The 19,340-nt window shown below is 51.6% G+C and overlaps 3 protein-coding genes across 3 annotated transcripts; all 3 read left to right on the forward strand.

Annotated features, from left to right (window-relative positions):
• Positions 1-3,909: 3,909 nt before the first annotated feature.
• Positions 3,910-6,078, forward strand: LOC104684685 (hemoglobin subunit pi). Its single transcript, XM_010392147.2, has 3 exons — positions 3,910-4,103; positions 5,049-5,253; positions 5,805-6,078. Exons 1-3 carry the CDS (start codon positions 4,009-4,011, stop codon positions 5,931-5,933), a joined length of 429 nt encoding a protein of 142 aa, XP_010390449.1. The 5' UTR covers positions 3,910-4,008; the 3' UTR covers positions 5,934-6,078.
• Positions 6,079-8,354: 2,276 nt separating this feature from the next.
• On the forward strand, positions 8,355-9,260 carry LOC104684684 (hemoglobin subunit alpha-D). Its single transcript, XM_010392146.2, has 3 exons — positions 8,355-8,492; positions 8,607-8,811; positions 9,081-9,260. The coding sequence occupies exons 1-3, from the start codon at positions 8,401-8,403 to the stop codon at positions 9,207-9,209; spliced, it is 426 nt and encodes a 141-aa protein (XP_010390448.1). The 5' UTR covers positions 8,355-8,400; the 3' UTR covers positions 9,210-9,260.
• Positions 9,261-11,463: 2,203 nt separating this feature from the next.
• On the forward strand, positions 11,464-12,320 carry LOC104684683 (hemoglobin subunit alpha-A). The gene is made up of 3 exons (XM_010392144.1): positions 11,464-11,619; positions 11,767-11,971; positions 12,093-12,320. Exons 1-3 carry the CDS (start codon positions 11,525-11,527, stop codon positions 12,219-12,221), a joined length of 429 nt encoding a protein of 142 aa, XP_010390446.1. The 5' UTR covers positions 11,464-11,524; the 3' UTR covers positions 12,222-12,320.
• Positions 12,321-19,340: the final 7,020 nt, after the last annotated feature.

Genomic DNA, 19,340 nt, shown 5'->3' on the forward strand with positions numbered 1-19,340 from the left:
AAATTCTTCTGTATTTCATTGCATTACTTAGATGCTTGGACACTTTCAGATATCCCCACTCTGGGTTTTACTCTGTAGTCCCCCCACGGACACGGGACAGAGGTGGGTGACTGAAGAGGGAGATGAGCAGCCCCAGCAGGGTGTAATCTGCAGGGCCATTCTGCACAAGGCCAGAGATAACAACTGAGCAAGAGAAGGTAATGCTGAGGGGAGAGTGTTGTCATGGGGTGATTAAAGACCACTCGTATTATCACAGCAGAGCATTCCTCCTGCACGAGCACTGGGCTGTCACGTTAAAATTTCAGTGTGTCTGCTTCAAAATATAATTTTACTTTCTTAAATAATAAATTATAGGCCTATCTGTCATTCCCAGCTCTTGAACATTTAGTTGTAGTTAGCCTTGTAGTTTAAAGCAATGGTTGCAAGTTCTTCAAGCCCTGGTAGGAAATTAAAGAGTAAAGCCAGGATTTAGACTCCACTTTTCAGACTTTCAAAATTTAATATGCTTCAAATATTTCAGAGTTAAAGCAAATGTATGTGCCCCTTTATCCACAGCATTCTCCTTGAGCGGAAAGCAGTCCCTGTGGATAACACTGGCCCGTGGAGAAAGTTATCCCTGATCTCACAGTGATGCCATTCAGCTGGATTTACAATCAGGGCTGTTGGAAATTAGAACCCCACTTTTACAATTAGCTAACAGGCCTGTTGCTTGCTTCTGCTGTTTAAAATGAGAAACTCTGGTAGCCAGCTTTTGGAACAGATTTTGGATTAAAAAAGACCTACATTAATTTAAAAAAAAAAATCACCTTTGGGGATTTCACGACAAGATTCATGACCTGCCCAAGGGTGGACATTCTGGAACGGGTCTGTGGATCATCGTGAGAAGCAGCAGCAAGACAGGAAGGCAGGTTTGGTGGGGTTTCCCAGAGGACATATCTTCACTAATGCCCTGTCACATAGGAGCAGCAGTGGTCATGTTGTCCAGCTCTATGCATTCCTGAGGCCAGGAGCCCCCTGTCTCACTACCCCATGGGTAGCTGGAGCACTGGAAAGAGGAATTTGGCTGAGAGGTTCATGCAAAGCTGGAGACAGTAATTTTCCATGTTGTGTTGAGGATCAGGCTTCTCCCACCAGGTAAGCTCCTGAGGAGTTCCCACAACAATCCCCTGCACAGCCCTGATCCTGGGTGAGCAATGAACTCCTTCTAGCAAACCACTGTCACCTTTTGGCTGCTCTGGCTTTTGTGATAGTGCAGGAGTAACTCTCAGAAAATGAATTCGAACTCCACAATGATTTCAGTGATGATGAATCCTCCTGTGCAGACGTCACTCTGTGTGCACACAAACCTTAATCCTGCAGTCACAGAGGACCAGTGCCCAGGTTACACAAAATAGGAAGGAGTCCTGATGGTCTGTGCCTTATCCCCGTGTTTCTCTGGGTCACAGCTTGGTTGAGTAACCCCTGATTAAAAGCACTCTCACTGAGGAGAGCTTGGAGCACAGCCATGCAACACATCGTTTAAGAGGCAGCACTTTGGGGAGGAGGCAAAAACATTATGTAAATGCATATTTCACAACAGCATCTTTATTTTCAAAGTAAATTTTCTATGGGAAAAGTCCAAGTTTTGGAAATGTATGTAGCAAGGGATGATGAATACAGCCTCTCTTGATAATGCCATCCATTTAAGTTGTATAAACTGAATATCATGTTGTCCATGCCCTGGCTCTGCCTATGCTGTCAGAGGCACTTTGAGTTGGAGACTGCACTGCTCTGCATCTGTGTAGCCAGACAGTGAGCTCTGGGTTTTCAGGGCATGTGTATGGCACTACCAACGGGAAGGTATACAAAGAGCCCTCTGATAATATTCCCTGTGGTAGAGCAATTGTCCCCCTTGGGTCTCAGATGAGTCTCCTTTTATATCCCCTCTTAAAGTGAGTGGATTACCCAGCCTGTGGTCAGGAGGACTGAGGAGGAGCTGTGGCACTGAACGCAATCTGAAATTAAATCCCAGAAGAGTTGTTGGCGTCCACAGAGGGGATGATAATTCAAGATCACCAAACCCAGCCAGGTTTGCAGACTCAGAGGCCCCCAGTGCTTTGTGCCTGCCTTTTGAGAAAGCCCAAGGTTTATTCTAATTGTGTGACAGATGGCATGCAGAGAGGCTTGAATCGGAGCCCAGTGCAGAGTACAAGGGGTGGATCAGAGCCCTTCTGCAAGTGCCACTTGCCCCAGGAAAGTGGGGACAGCAGAGGATACAGAAGTTTCTGTCTGACCCCATCCCTGGTTCTTACCCCACCACTGGTTCCTTCCCACCTGAGCCCAGGATGCAGTGGCAGAGGCACAGCCCAGGAAAGTCGTGTCTATTTGTAGTGCATAGATCAACTCCTTCAGGCTATGGAGTCTACCTAGAGAGGAGAGACCTATCCCCATGTGACAGCACAGAAGAGATCACTGCCATACACACAGCACCTCAAACCCAGCACCTTCCCAGCAGCACAGCACAGCACAGCTCCCCGTGGCTCCTGAGAGGCTCCAAGGCCAGTGCACGGTCCTGTGGGACACCTGTACTTCAGGACAGGTATCCATAGGCTGGACATGCTCCAGTCCATGCATGACCCAAGGATCATTAGATCCCTAGAAGGGCTTTCCCCTTAGCAGGATGACCATGGCTGGGAAGCACCCTCTGTAGCAGTGGGTAGTGCTGCTGTGAAACACAGACACATCTCTGGCTGAGACACACCAACCTTCTCCACACGAGTGTGTAGGGCTGCTTGGGCAGAGAACACTATCTGACCCCTCTGACAGTGCTCTGCACACAGCTGCCAGCTCTCAGTGGTGATGTCTGAGGCTGCTGTAGTTTATCAGTGTGGCAAAGAGATTTACCTCTGCTTTATGGGCTGGCAGGATATTTATTCCCAGAGGTTCTGCAGCAACCATCTCCAGTAGGGTATTTCTTTGACACTTTGCCCACTTATCTGTGATTACAGACCTGTGCTGGTCTTCGTTTTGCTTGTTTGGTCCTTCACCCATCTAGTGGGCCCGTGCCCTGATGGTACCAGCCATCTGCTGTGGGACCAGGAGCTCCTGTGCATGTCCAGCACAACACAGCCAGCACCAATTGGGATGCTGAGGGCTGTTTTATGGTGCAGGGGACAATTAACAGTGAGATCACACAGTTAGAAATCAAAGGTGTGCAGTCTGAGGATGACAAAAAAAAAGTCAGACTGGGCTTTCTCACACACACACTTTTTTCTAGCACCATACTCAATTTCACAAACTCTCTATTCCTGTATCCAAAGTGATCCTTACTACCAGTGCTGTTAAAAGCAGCAATTGTAATCTGGGTCCCTAATTCTTTGCAAGAGGCTGGCAAAGTGAAGTCCTGAAGCAAATGGAAAAATCTGCACTTACTCTTAAAAAAATCAGGATTTCACTTCTCCTCTGAACTACACTACAGACCTCCCAGCCTGTCCCTACCATTCCCTACAAAGCATTTTATGTGAAATATTGTACATGGTGCAGCCACGTATACTGGAAGTGGCTGGGTCAGAAAGGCCCAGAGTCTTTCGTTCACGTCTGTGAACCAAGGGAAGAAACACAGACTCCTCTCCAGGCTCCTTAGTATGCTGGAGTCCACATGCTCCTCAGCTTAAAGATGTGTCCTAATGCTTCATCAATGGAATTTTGCAGCATTATCTCTCTGTTCATGTATCAATACATGTCCAGACAATTTCTTTGGACCACATGGTCGCTAGGTTTAGAAGCAAGAAGCTGATAAGGCTGGCAGGCAAGGAGGGCAGTGTGCTGACCCTTGCTGAAGTAGCCAGTGCCTCTAGGGAGATAAGCGTCCCCCACTCCATGAGTGGGCCTCTGGAATGACCAATGAGTGTGGACAGGCACCAAGGTCTGCTCTCCCCTTCCCCTTTATAACCACGGCTGCCAGGGTGGTGAGTCCAAACCTGCTCCGAGCCGTCACTCCAAGGGAACAGAGCCAGCACCTCCTGCACAATGACGCTGACCCAAGCCGAGAAAGCCGCCGTGGTCACCATCTGGGCCAAGGTGGCCACCCAAGCTGATGCCATTGGGGCAGAATCACTGGAGAGGTAAGGCCCCAGCAGCCCCCCAAAGAGGGCTTTGCTATCGGGATGCCTCTCATGTAGAACTTGGGTGAATGAGAGCAGGCTGGGACCGGGGAGACTTAATGGAGAGTTGTGCTGTTTGATATGTAATCTTCAGGAGTTATATCTGTGCTACTAAATGCTTCAAAATCTAGCAGTAAACCACGATTTTTTAAACAATTTAATAGGGTTTTGTTTCTCCTTATAGCTATACAGAAGAATTCATAGCCAGAAGCACTGGCAAGGAATTCAAAGTCATTCCTACTCGGTGTCCTAAACACCATTATCCCTGTTAGGGGATAAACTTGAAGCGGTTTATTGTACAAGTGATGTGCTTTCTCTTACAGTTTTTATCCATTAACAAAATAGTTATCCACCAAACTCACTGGATGCTCAGGTTTCATTGTTCCAGTTGGTAAGTAACAAACTGTTAGGAAACAAGACAACTGGATCCCCTGCATGAAGCATGGCACAGTAATTCAAAGTCTGTACCAATTAAGCAAGCTGGCACAAAAGGGTCTGTAAATATTCAGAAATTCTCATGTTATTCAAAGTGATTTAAATGCTATTTACAGCTCACTTGAAAGTATTGCGATCCTCCTTTCAGGATTCTGAGTACCACTCATATCAATTCTGGTTTGTTCATTTTAGTTTGAAGGTCCTGGAAACTTGGTTATAATATAATACAGGAAATTTGGTGACAATTTCGGGGTTTAGTTTATTAAAAACAAGACCAAACAAAACAAAACCAAACCCAAAACTACATTAAATTTTAAATATTTTTTAACACTTAATTCTTCTCTAGTATGTACAGATTAACCTGCTGTATAATCTGCATGTGCTGCAGAAGGTTTACACTGCACTTGCTCTGAGGTTTTACCACCTCATACCATTTCTACTGCTGAGCACCTTCTTCTTGTTTTCCTCCAGGCTTTTCTTCAGCTACCCCCAGACGAAAACCTACTTCCCTCACTTCGATCTGAGCCAAGGCTCAGCTCAGCTCCGTGGCCACGGCTCCAAGGTCATGCATGCCGTCGGGGAAGCTGTGAAGCACGTTGATGACATTCCAGGGGCTTTGGCCAAGCTCAGTGAGCTGCATGCTTACATCCTCAGGGTGGACCCCGTGAACTTCAAGGTGAGTGAGCATAGAAACTTTCAGGGGTGGAAACTGCCATCACAGAATCAGAGACCACAGGTCATGTGGGCTAATGGCACACAGTCCCTGACTGTGCTGCACAGCCTGCTTCTCATGTGATTTTTAACCTGAGATTGGGTCTTTTAATGGAAGTTCTGGCCCAGTGCAGGCAAAGAACTACTCAGGGGGCTTCTGTGGTTTGTGTTAGACAGACTCAAATCTCTGCTGTTTTAGCTGTAATTCATGAATCTGCCTCACACCTCAAGCTACACCACCTGTCTTGAACAAAGTTTTAATAAATTATGAACAGTCCCACTTTGTTGCACTTGAGGAAGGAAGGAACACATGGAAGAGGGAGTGGGATCAAGCAGTGCCTTTTGCCCTATGCCAAAGACAGCTGTGCTTCTTCACTCCCGTCTCAGGCAGCAGCACTGCCTGGTTGGGACACGTAGTTGTCATCCCAGAGCACACTGGGCCCAAGGTCCATTGCAGACCCCTACACTGATACCTGGTACTCATTATGATGGATTTCATGCTGCTTTGCCTTACAGCTGCTTTCCCACTGTATCCTGTGCTCTCTGGCTGCCCGCTATCCCAGTGACTTCACCCCAGAAGTTCATGCTGCGTGGGACAAGTTCCTGTCCAGTGTTTCCTCTGTTCTGACTGAGAAGTACAGATAAATGGCCTCAACAGAGGGTGAGGGAGACCCATCTACATCCCAGCCCTGCTGCCAGGCTCTGGGGTATCACCCCTTCCTGGGCAGCTCTTTAAATCCCCCCTGCAGGGGCTCAGTCATCTGCAAAACCCAATAAATAATTCAAATGTGAGCTGTGGTCTCTGTGCTTTCATCTCGATGTGTTCTGCCCACACCTGACTGTTCAGGCAGGGGTGTTCTGAAATGTCTACACAATATGGAGGGGGAAATACTAAACTTTATAAATTCATGTACTAATTCATATACTAACAAATGTGTACTAATTCATGTGCCAGTTCAGTGGGGGTAACATAACATTCAGTAGGAGCAACATACCATTGAGCAGAAGCCCAGAATGGGCTGGAGCCCTGTGAATGCAGCTGCTCACTGAGGTGTATCCACCACAGACTGTTTCCAGGCTGACCAGGAAAGAGTCTTGTACCCTGCCAGGACATTGAATGGATCCAGGCTTTTTGCTTAACCTATCCAAAACCAATCCCAGCCTGTTGGGAATCAAACCTGCATTGCAGTGCAGGGCATTGTCCTGTCACACTTCTCTCCATGGGGCATGGACATGGTATCTGATGTGCTTCATGCTGTGGGTTGACCCCACTGTGCAGCCACTGCACCCCAGCTGCCCACTCACTTCCCCCCTGCAATGGGATGAGGTGAAGGGCAAAGGAAGAATAAAACCAAGAAAATTTGGGGTCAAAATCAAAAAAACAAACATAAATAATTGTTTAGTAATTGAAGACTAAGTGGAAGCACAGGGAAGAAAACAAAACAGGGGATGCAGAGGCAATCACTCACCACATTCCACGGGTAGGCTGATGTTCAGCCAGTTCATGAGTAAAAACCATGGATAACCCCCCTAAAACTCCCTCAAACCCCTTCTTTTCCCTTTGATGGCTGAGCATGGTGTTATATGGTTGGTTAGTTATCTCTGGTTAGTTGGGCCTATCTGCCTGGCTGTGTCCTCTCCCAGCACCTTGAAAGCTATTCCCTGGGTGGGGACAGAGTGGAAACAGAGACAGTCTTGATGCTGTGCAAATGCTGCTCAACAGAACCTGGAAGATCAGTGTGTTACTGGGGGCAGTTTGGCCAAAACCTAAAGCACAGCACCATGTCAGCTCCTGTCTCAGAGACTTCTGGCGTGAAACAAACAGTGGGTGCACAGCCTTCACCCTGCTCTGGTAGCCAGCCTGAGCCAGCACTGCAAGTGGCAGTCCTCATCTCATCTGTGGAGTTTAGGGACTGTGTTTGGACAAGGGGGAAAAAGGTGGTGTGGAAGCTCTCAGGACACCAAATGGTTCTAAACATGTCACCACAGCAGCTTTTAAAGCATTCTGCATCCATGGATGTCAGGTAACCTGGAGGTTTAAATCCATGACTGACATGCTCTGTCAGCATCTGGCATGTCCCTTACCCCATGTTTGCACCAACTCCTTCTTCCTACAGAGGCTGAGAGAAGGATGTGAGAGTCAGAGGAAATGGCCTCAAGTTGTGCCAGGAGAGGCTTAGGTTGGATATTAAGAAAAATTTCTTCACTGAAAGCATTGTCAGGCACTGGCACAGGCTGTCCTGGGCAGTGGTGGAGTCCCTGTCCCTGGAGGGATTTAGAAGATGTGTAGATGTGGCTCTTGGGGACCTGGTTTAGTGTTGGCCTTGGCGGTGCTGGGGGAATGGTTGGGCTCAATGATCCTATACACCTTTTCCAACATTAGTAATCCTATTACTCTAAAATTCTGTTATTGTATGACCAGCCACCATGTGCCCTGCGAGAAGTCCCAGCATTTATGGGGAGAGGCAGGAGCACACATGGGGATGGGAAGAAGGGAGGGAGTCCATGACTGAGAAGCATGACAAGATGGACTTTGGGAAGACCATGAACCAAAGAGGAGGTTGTTCCCTGCCTGGGTTTCTCTGGGGGGGCTTGTCCATGGCTCCTAGTCAGAGGCCATGGGGCTCTTGGAGCAGAGAGGGGCCGGATGTGCCAAAGTCTGGAGGGGACCAGGGACACTTGTGGGACCTACCTCAACACCCTCAGAGCCAAGGAGGACCCTGGCCTATCTGTGGGGAATGATGGATCACAACAGGAGGTTTGAGAACATGCCAGCCAGGGTGGAAAAGGCTGTGGCATGCATGGGACATGCCCAGGGCTGCTGCTGTCCATGGGGCAGCCTGGTAAGGTGCTGCCCCCAGCCCAGTTCTGGTGTTGGGCTGGTGCAGCAGGGCAGGACAGGCAGCTGGGCCCCCCAGGGGCCTCCTTAGGGCAGGGCCCCCCGAGGCATCTGGGCCCCTCCAAGGCAGTGCCGCAGCCGCTCCCACAGCCCAGCCATCCCCTTGCCCCTCAGTGTGATAAGATAAGGCTGGGTGGAGGTGCCAGTGGCTATAAGAGGCGTCCCTGCAGGTGCTGCTGCTACCAACCCCTGCCCACTCTTCCAGCCGCCACCATGCTGACTGCCGAGGACAAGAAGCTGATCCAGCAGGTCTGGGGAAAGGTCGGCGGCGCCGAGGAGGAGATCGGAGCCGAGACCCTGTGGAGGTACAGGCCTGGGGACCCCATGGGCCAGGGAGAGGAGGGGGTGGTAGCCCCACGGAGGGGCCAGTGTGGTGGGTCCGGCTGGGGTCAGCAGCACTGACTGTCCCACTCCCCCAGGATGTTCCATTCCTACCCCCCGACCAAGACCTACTTCCCCCACTTCGACCTGTCACAAGGCTCTGATCAGATCCGTGGCCATGGCAAGAAAGTGGTGGCTGCCCTGGGCACTGCCATCAAGAACCTGGACAACCTCAGCCAGGCTCTGTCTGAGCTCAGCAACCTGCACGCCTACAACCTGCGTGTGGACCCCGTCAACTTCAAGGCAGGCGGGGGATGGGGATGGGGAAGGGGTCTGGGGACAGGGATCAGGATGGGGAGGCAGGGAACAGGGGATGGGGGACAAGGAATGGAGACTGAGGGACAGGGAGTGAGGGGCAGGGATCAGGGTGGGAGGAGGGGGTTGGAGGACAGGGAATGGGGAGGGAACTCAGAGTGGGGAGCAGGGGATGTGGGACAGGGAGTCTGGGACAGAGACCGGGATGGGGACGTGGGGGCTGTAGTGGCGGTGCTAAGCCCTGTTTTGCCTTGCAGTTCCTGGCTCAGTGCTTGCAGGTGGTGCTGGCCGTGCGCCTGGGTAAGGAGTACACCCCCGAGGTCCACTCTGCCGTCGACAAGTTCATGTCGGCCGTGGCCGCCGTGCTGGCTGAGAAGTACAGATGAGCTGTCAGCCGTGCTCGTGTACCATCAATAAAAAAAGACTCCTTTGCTGCAGTAACGCGTCTGTTTGTGCCGGGGCCGGGGGCTGGGCTGGAGTGTGGCAGTGCTCCTGCCGGAGAGAGGGGGCTGCGGGTGTGGTACGGGAAGGGCAGCGCCAGCCCTGGGCTCCCTGGGTGTCCCCCAGGGCCCTGCTCGCTTCCAACCCTCCCCTGCATGGGATGCAGCTGATGGCAGGAGCCAGGGAATGGAGCTCTGCCTGCATCCCTCCAGGGAGCAGGGCGAAGGCTGCGCCAAGACAAACGTGATCTTTGCATCCCCTTGAAGGATACCGGGGGGTGATGGGGGTGTAGGATAAATCCTGCCTGTCTCCATCTATCAAGATGGCTTTTTAGGACTTTATTAGGGAGCTATGTGCTTGCATGAGCTCCAGAAGCAATCAGAGAATTCATGGAGAGAAAAAAGTCCACCACAGACCATTAAGCACAAAGCCTGTTCTTGGACTCAAACTCCTGAGCCACGAATCCCAGTCAACTGCCAGGGAAGAGCCTCCACACCTGCCTCAGGTGTCTGCTCTTCTCCTGGGACCTGGGCAGGGGAGGAATGGGATGGGCAAATCTGCAGTCCAGTATAGGAACACTGGTTTCAGGACTTTTGAGCCTGAATTTTAAAAAAATCAGTGATCACAGGTAGCGGGCTATGAGATACTAAACTAGCCCTGGGTTTGCTCTGTGCTGTGACACCAGAGGGAGGAGATGAGGTCCTGCAGGAGAGAGGTGCCTGAGTGTCCAGGTGCGGGCAGAAGGCAGGCGGGGGCACGCAGGGATCCTGCCTGCTCACAAACAGGCCTGGCAGTCCCAGACCATGGCAGCCCCTGCTCCTGCAGGTGAGCCCACAGCACTTATGCTCCATCCTCAAACACACCCCAGTCCACATCCCAGTGTGCTCATGTGCGTTTACACCCATTTGTTTTTGTGCCAGCAGTTTGAAGGGCTCTGCTACCTTGGCAGCTTCCCCCATGCACACACATGCAGCAGACACTGCCCTGCTGCTGCTTCCCAGAAAATCAGCCCCCCCGGCCCTCCCTCCCCACTCTGAAGTGGTGCCAGACCGAGCTAATCTCCCCTAAACACAAATGATAAGAACCTCAGCCATGGAGGAAACGCGGGTGTGAACTATCACCTGCTGGTCTGCGCCACCTCCCGAACGTAGTGCAAGCTCTGCAAGCCCCCTCACCCTCCTTGTCTTCCTCACCACCTTCATCTTCCTCGTCCTTGTTACATTCCTCACCTTCATTTGGAGCACACAGGGCTCACCACAGACCACTGTGGTCCCTTGTAACTGCCCAAAGAGCTTGCAGCAGTGCCCAGTGCTGATCCTGTGGCTCTGCCAAGTGTCCTCCCTGACTGGAAGTCAGGGTCCCCCAGTGCCCCACAACACCAGGGCCAGCACAGACTGTGCAGGAGAGGGGGCTGGGGCAGGGGAGCTCCGGGGTCTGTTAGCAAAGAGATGTACATGACTGTGGTTCAAGGAGCAGGTCACACACTGTGGGGTGGTGTGGGATACACCGGTGTGAGGTGTCCTGAGGAACAGGAGCAGGGAGTGCAGCGGGGCAGCTGTGCACAGGGACTGTGTTGCATGGCAGAGGGCTGTATAGGGACAGCATATGTGTGTGCAAGGACGTGTAGGTGTCAGCTGGCAGTGCGTGGAGGGGCACTGTGTGTCCTGGGGCAGATCAGGGGGGTGTGTGCAGGCTGTTGGGTGGTCAGCCTGTACATGGAGGTGCACAGGGGGCTGTGTGTGGGTGTGGGGCACAGAGTCCCCCCTGCTGCTGTCCCAACACCTGACCAGAACCCACCCAGGCTGTGCCAGGAGCACCCAGCCAGTGTCCCACCCCACGCCAGGAGGGGACACACACGGGCTCCTCTGCCAGTGCCAGTGCAGACCCTAACGACAACCCATGCCAGCCCAGGCACTACACCTAAACCTAAACCTCATCCTAACCCCAAGCCTAACCCTGCTGTCATGTCAGCGTGTGTCCGTGGGGCAGAGACCACCCACCTGCGCTGGAACAAGCCCCGACCGTAACCCTGACCCGACCCCGCGGTGCCGAGGCAGAGCCCCCCCGCCGGTGCCGGTGCCGGTGCCGGTGCCCGGGCGGAGCGGGGCGGGGGAGGACGGGCGGTGGCCCCGCCTGGCCGGGGTCCAGCATCCTCGGGACCGGGGCGGGGCGGGGCGGGCGGAGCCCCAGCACCGCATATAAGGGCGGCGGCGGCCAGCGGGGACACCCGTGCTGGGGCTGCCGAGGCAGAGGTGACATCATGGTGCTGTCCCCCAACGACAAGAGCAACGTCAAGGCCGTCTTCGGCAAAATCGGCGGCCAAGCCGAGGAGTATGGCGCCGAGACCCTGGAGAGGTACTGTGGCCGTCCCCAGCGTGACCCTCTCTCCTCTCCAGCCCCGACTCCCTCGCATCTGCCCCCTCTTCTCCCCATCCGCAGCTGTCTCTGTCCTGTGCCTCCCTGTCCCTGACTCACCCGTCTCTGAACCGCTCTGTTCTCCAGGATGTTCGTCACCTACCCCCAGACCAAGACCTACTTCCCCCACTTTGACCTAGGAAAGGGATCTGCTCAGGTCAAGGGTCACGGCAAGAAGGTGGCGGCTGCACTGGTCGAAGCTGCCAACCACATCGATGACATTGCTGGTGCCCTCTCCAAGCTCAGCGACCTCCACGCCCAAAAACTCCGCGTGGACCCTGTCAACTTCAAAGTGAGTGTCTGGGAAGGGGTGTCCAGCCCTGGGAAGGGATGACCAGCCCAGCTCCCCTCCTGCACGCCTTGGCTACCCCCTTGCCTCATTCCCTTGCTCACCACATCCTTTTGCCTTTCAGCTGCTGGGCCAGTGCTTCCTGGTGGTGGTGGCCTGCCACAACCCCTCTCTCCTGACCCCAGAGGTCCACGCTTCCCTGGACAAGTTCCTGTGCGCCGTGGGCACCGTGCTGACTGCCAAGTACCGTTAAGACGTGTACCGTGGCTAGAGCTGGGCCCAACACACCACCAGCCCTCCGACAGTGAGCAGTCAAATGTTCTGAAATAAAGTCTCTTGCATTTGTGCTCCAGCTCTGGTGTCCTGCTCTGTGTGCTGCCTGCGGGAAGGGAGCGGGAGGGATGTGCTCTGGGGGTCTGAACTGGAGGTTCCCCCACCAGGTGGGTACATGGAGGAAATGGGCTCTGGTTTTGCTGTCCCTGAGAGGAGGCAGCGTCTGGGGGGTGGTATCCAGCAGGCAGACGCCGCTCTGCTGCCGTGGGGCTCTGGGAGCAAGCAGAGCATTCCTAGGCACCAGTGGAGGGGAGAGACTGGAAGATCTGGGGCTCCCTGCAGCCCCAGACTGTCCCACCAGAATTCCACGCTGGAATCCCCTCTTGCATCACCAGGCCTGTGCACCCTTGCTCAGGACAAAGTGTTGGAGGGCATCTCCTCCTGGAAATGTTTGCAGGAGACACAGGAGTACAGGGGCTCCTGGCACCTGTGACCCTCTGCCCGGTGGCAGCGTGAGAACACCCTGAGGACCTCCCTGTGCCAGGACATCTTTCTTTGCACACAGGGCCGTGCAGTGGTGGAAGACTGCTTCTGTCTCCACCTAATGCCCCATTGCTCGGGTGTCTCTGTGGAAGGGTCCTGGGGAGCTGCAAGGGGAGTAGATGGGGCTCAGCTCCAGATCCAGCAGTGTGGGGTGGGTAAAGAGCACAAAAAGGAGCCCAGGACTTGTGCTGCTGTCTGTACCCCCCCAGCCCTTATCACAGCCCACAGCAGGGTGGCCATGGTTGGGGGCTGATAAAGGAAAGTCTGGGCTCTGCTCCAGCTCTGGGTGTGGTGGGAGACTGGGCAACAGATAGTCCCAGGAGGCTACAACCTGCCAGGTGCTGAGTAAGGGCTGGAAGGTCTTTAGTGAGGAGGGAAGGTTCAAGGAAGCCCCAGGGCGGCTCACAAAGCCAGCTAAGGTTGCCACAAGGTCCTTTGATCCTTGGCATTGGCAAGGATGGACTCTTCCCTAGTCCCATGGCCTCCAGGCACTGTCAGTGAATGCACAGAGACAGGAGAAACTCCAATGACTCCAAAGAGAGAAGGAGGCCCTTCAGACCCTGGGGTTTCTTCTGCAGTGCACCTCAGGCATCATGATCTCACATGGCCACTGTACTGGCACCTGTGACCCACTGGGCATGATGAGGAAGGGAGGAGAAAGCTGCACATGGCATCCCTGGGCAGTCTGATCTCCCTTTGTGCAGAGCAGGTGTTGGAGCAGGTTCCACCCCTCCAACCAGGAACATCACCCAGGCAGAGCTGTGGGCACAACTTCCCAGGGATCTCATGGAGAACCAGGATATGGTGGGGACTCAGGGCACACAGGTGTGCAAGGAGGTGTGAACTGGTGTGGAAAGCGTTGGGAAGAGCCAGCATCAAATCCAGCACGGGCTTGGACTCCTGCTAACTCAACCACTAAGGGCCCTCAAGGTCCTGAGCATGGTGGGTACATGAGACAAGGTGTAAAAGTGTGGGGACAATGTGTATGTGAGGGGTGAAAGTGGTTCCCAGCTCGGCTTTAGCTCCTGACTGCTCCCAAGCCGTGCCGTGACCTCAGGCAGGACACGTCGGGTGGCAGTGGGCAGTGTCCTGCCTCTGCAGCACTTCCCCAGGGTTCTGCCTGGCCAGAGGACCGCTGCGCTGCTGTTGTCCCAGCCATTTGTCCCTGCTGCCACCAGAGGGGGACCTCCAGCCGTGGTGCTTTCTCGGGCCCGGGCAGAGGGTGCGCGGGCTGGGGGAAGCGGGGCTGCTGCGACCGGGCTTCCAGCCAGCCCCGGGTCCCGAGTGCTTTGGGGACGCCGGTGCCAGCTCGGAGGAGGGTGCAGGACCCCTTCCCATCAGTCCGTGTCCAGCGCTGAGAGTTCCAGCCCCGAGCCCCTTGTACCTCCTGGCTCATAGCGCAGGGGCTCCCCTCACTGGGCATCCCTCGGTGACCATGGCTTCGTGTGCCCCAGTACGCAGCCTGCCCACGGGACAGACACGCTGGCCACAGCTTGGCGCTCCCTGAGCTGGCATCCCTGCCCAGCTGCCTTGGGACCCACCAGCACCACAGCAGCCACGCTCTGGAGCGGGGCAGGTCAAATATTTGCCCCAGGCTGGTTTTGCAGCTGGCTTTGCTGCAGCTCCAGTGCTGAGGAGGGAGTTGGAGGCAACTTCTGCATTGCCACAGCAGCAGCAGCAGCCTGAAACAGCCCCAGGTGACGCTGAGGAGGTGGATTTGGAGACAAAGTCCCCTGATCCAGGCCACGGCAGCACTCAGGAAGCCGAGTCACACCAGGCAGCTTCAGCAGAAGAAGGAAGATGAGTATCTCCAGGTCATGCCCGTTTTGATGTCTCCACTCTCTGCAGGCCTTTCTCAGCTCTCATTTATTCTTGATGGACAAAGCACCCAGGGTTCAAAGATACCCCAGAACAGCACAGTGTTCTCTCCTGTGATGTCACCACGGCAAGTGGCATCTCAGAGCTCATTTTTATTGAAAGAGGAGCTAAAATGACATCAGGAAATGAGCTTGATGGTTATGACTTACCTGATCACAGCACTTTCACCAGCCTCTTGAGGGGCTGCAAATAGCATTGTCCAGGTAGTTTGGATTCTAATCTTACTATGTTGGATAGATAGTCATGGCCCTAGAGAGGGTGTCCTGGAAAGGGACACAAAAACGTACTTCTGGAGGAGGTCAAGCATCCTAGGGGAGTTTAACAGGAATTCTCCATGAATTTTCTATCTTCCCACTGCTTCTCTGCTAAAATTTGATCTAGCAAACAAGTAGTGGGAAGATGGAGAATTAATTCCTCACTGGAAGGTGATCTTAGGAGAGCAGCTGAGCGATCCTTTTGCTGGAATGAGGAGGGAAAACATCATGTGTTTTACAAACTGTTCTTGTTTCTACATCCCATATTGGAATTCAATATGGCAATAGTGTAACCCGTGAGTGGTGCAGCCAATAGGTCTTCTGCTTCTTTGCTGTGTGTTTGGACAGCCACTCTTTCCTAAATGTCAGATTTTCCCTGCTGAAATGATCTCTCTGATTTGTCTGGATCCTTTTGGATTTTAAGCCAGTGTTTGCATCCTCTCCAGCTCAGGAACACCTGAGAACTTAATAAGGACATTCTCCACTACAACACAAGTTATTGATGACAGAACAGTGAATAATAATGGTAAACAAAGAACTGGAATCTGTCAAAGAAGGAAAACAGACTCATCTGAAAGGATTCATTCCTGGCAATGGCCATGATTATTACTCATCTCTTTCTTTGATTAAAAGTCCCACTGTTTGGCTTTTTTTAATTGAAGCCAACTGGTTTGTAGTTCCTTGGTTTCCTCCTTTTACCCTGCTAATGATAAGAGACACGATGGTCTCGTTTCTGTGACCCCATCCCCCTCCCTCTTTTCCCAGAGATATTGCATGTTTGGAGGTGGCTTCCATCAGTTTTTGAGGTAAAGGGGATTTTTTTTTCAGGCAAGCAGTCTGAAAATAAGGAATGATTGAAATATACTTTAATTCAAACTTTTTGGGATCCTCCCACCTCCTCCACTGGCTGTTTTGGCAGTGGAAAAAGGAAAAGTGGTAGAAGACAGAAAATGAGCATTGATTAGATTTTCACTACAAAGATGGAAATTGAATAGAAATGCAAAAATTTTCTTCCTGCTGGTTGCCCTGTCTTCCCACCACACAGCAACCACCTGGGAGATTGATTTTGCTTGGAGATGAGATGATAGGCAATGCTCTGCTGGTAACATTAGTACTTCCTCTCTCCCTGTGTTGTTTTTCTGTATTTTTCAGCAGCAGGAGATACCATCTGGGGAGGGCACAGCTTTGGTTGTGTTCCTCCAGCTCCCACACAAGCAGTAATAGCAATTCCAGAGGGTACATTCCAGCCTGTTGCCTTCAGCATCTGTCTGTTGACCTGCTGCTGCTCATGAATTTGCTCTACCTTTCATAAACCTGCTGATCCTATTTGTTTCCACAACCTCCTGTGGCAGTGAATTCCAGAAGTTCATTCTCCCACCTGCTCCAGATAAAGTCCTTTTTATCCATTTGGAACCAATGTACCAGACTGATCGATGGCCTCTAACTCATCATGCATGTGCACCAGGTCCACGTTCTCTTTATGATTTTGTAGGGCTGGCATGTTTGCTCCCCCTTCTCCAGAGAAAAATCCCAGCCTCCCTGGAACCCCCTCATAGTGCAGCTACCCCATCCCCTTGATCTCAGTTATCCTGCTCAGGGCTCTATGTCCACAATGCTCTTACATCCTAAGGGAAGTTGTGCCCACAGCTCTGCCTGGGTGATGTGATAGGACAAGGGGTGATGGTTTTAAATGAAGAGGTTTGATTTAGATTAGATACAGGGAAGAAGTTTTTCACAATGAAGGTGGTAAAACATCGGCACACGTTACTCCGACAGGTTGGGATGCCCCATCCCTGGAACCTTTCAAGACCAGGTTGGATGGGGCTCTGAGCAACCTGACCCACTGGTCACCCCATGGCAGAGGGGGTGAGTTAGACAACCTTTAAAAGTCCCTTCCAATCCAAATTATTCCATGATTATAGAATTCTATGATCAGAGGCCAGACCTGCACAGATGTGGGTGCACCAAGCTGTTACACAACAGGCAGGAGGTGCCCTCTTTCTTATTTTGTAAGCCCAGGTCCTTCCTGATGACATCACCGTATTTTGTTGGCTTTTTTTTTTTTTTTTTTTTTTTTTTTGCTGCACATCAAGGCTGCAATCTTGGTGAACCATCAGTGAGGACCCCAGCACCTTTTTCCTGAGCTGTTATAGCCAGTTTAAGTTCAGCCTCCTCTGTTTTAGATCATATTTCCCTATCCAGGTCACCCTCTTTATCTACACTGAAAGGATTGACCTTCTGTTTTTCTGTAGCACTGGGAGCTGCACATAGCAGCATTCCACAGAGTACATCAAATATCCTTTCAGCAGTCTCCTGCAGTAATGGAGCATCATCTGACTTTTCTGTCAAAAGCTAAAACTCTGCAACTCTAACAGCAGATTTTTGGTCCCTAATCCTGGGATACAGTTCTTCATTATACTCTTCCTTCCCCTGTCACAGTGACTTCAAGTCAAGCTGCTGGGTGGACACAATTCAATGAAGATCTACCTGAAGATAGTTAAAACAGAGAGTTTTCCAGTCTGTGCCACTTTTTTTACTCCTTGTACTGGGATAAAACAGAAATAGGGGATCAGACTGTGCCAGCTCTGTGCTGTCCAGAGACTTTTGCACATGGCCAAGAGGATCCCAGCTATGGATTTATGGAAAGCAATACAGCAAAATGTGCATTGCAGCTGCTCATCCAGAAAGCTTTTAGACATCCCTCAGTAGCTGAGAAGCTGAGTGCCTTTATTAACAGTAGAAATATATTTACCAAAATTCATGGATCAGCACTGTTAAAGCTCCATAAATCCAATTTGGACAGGCCACCATTATTTATTTTTCCAGGTTGTTGCCTCAAAGAGGGATACTTAAAGTATATAATCCACACTTTTCCACAGGCCTGTTTGAAACACTGTAGGACATGCACTCTCCAGAATAGCATCTTCCTCTTTTGTCTGACTTCCTAATGAAGGGCTGCAATTTGGGACTCTTGCACCAAAGAGCAAGAAGCAGAAGTGGTCAGCCCTAACCATCACAGGGACACCGACACCACATTCAGAGAGTCACTGAGTCACACAGACGCCCTGGCCCCAGCATGGCCGTGGTCCCTCAGGCATCAGCATAAACAGAACCTCCCATGTGGTTTTCTGAGTCCTGTGGGTTCTTGATGCCACACAGGATGAGGCAGATACCTCTGCAGCTGGATCTTCTGCCCACCTGCAAGTCTTTGTGATCCACCTGCAGCACTGCCTGTGCAAGTGGAGGAAGCTTCAGCTTCCCCAGCTCCAGCTTCAGCCCCAACTCCAGCTCTGCAGCCAAAAGGAGACCCTCCCTGGCCCAAACTCACCCCTTCTGAGGCTGCAAGGCAGCTTAGCCAAAGGGAAAAGGAGCAGCCCAGACAGTCACTAAGCCAATGATGACATTTGCATGTCCCCATGTATTTGGGGCAGCTGTCAGTCTGGAGGAGGCATGTCCTACAGCATCCATCCACACAGCTACAGTGAATGCTGGAATGCTTTACTTGGGAACAAGCAAGTCCAAGAGACCCAAGCTGTGAAAAAAAATAGGTATTGTAACACATAATGGATCTGACTCTGTGTTGTGCTAGATAAGCTTAATTTATACTCAGATCTTTGACATTGAATGTCTTCTTTTTTTCTTTTTTAAGAGGAAAATAACTAGAAACAGCATTTCAAGAAAGTAATTCATAAGGGCTGATTGGAGATGAGCTGATATCTCTAAAAGTGGAGTGGAAAGCTAAATTGATGTAGAATGAGGATGGAAGGGTTTATTTGTTTTCCTCTTAGAAGGAGAGCTCTGAAAATTCAAGGATAGTATCACACAGGGGCAAACGGAAATGAACAAGCAGTGAACAAATTGAAGCTGGAAATTAGTGGAATGGTCCTTTTCCATCCCTTGAGCTTATGTGCTCAAGCTTCTGGGCTGACTTCAAGGAAGTCTCCTCCTAAATCAGATGAGGACTTTGCCAGCTTTGAGCACACAGCCTGCTCTGACTGGGATTTTGGTGATATCAGAGCTCCTAGAAAATGACACTCACTTCCCCAGGGGATTTCCTTCCCATGCCCCAGGAAGTTATTACAAAGAGTAATATCCTGTGAGAGCAAGAGGCAAAGATTTTGAGCTCCAGAAGTAGAAAGTCCATCTCCAGGGAGCTTGTGGTTGACTGGAAACAGCTCCGAAGTCCTCAACTAAGCTGACCCGTAAGGGAGTGGTGGGATTTTTGCCTGAGCAAGGACTCCAAGACTGTCCCCAGGCTGCATTATTCTGCTGGAGAACACATCAGAGGGAATCCCAAGGAAAAGGCATGTAAAAGAGAAAATCCTTGACTCTTTTGAAATCAACTGGAAAATCAGAATGAGTTGACTATGCCTATGAAAGCCGCATTTCCCGTGAGTCCCATGAACGTGGCAGATACATGAGAG

This window comes from Corvus cornix, chromosome 14, assembly GCF_000738735.6.
Source record: "Corvus cornix cornix isolate S_Up_H32 chromosome 14, ASM73873v5, whole genome shotgun sequence".
Classification (NCBI taxonomy): domain Eukaryota; kingdom Metazoa; phylum Chordata; class Aves; order Passeriformes; family Corvidae; genus Corvus; species Corvus cornix.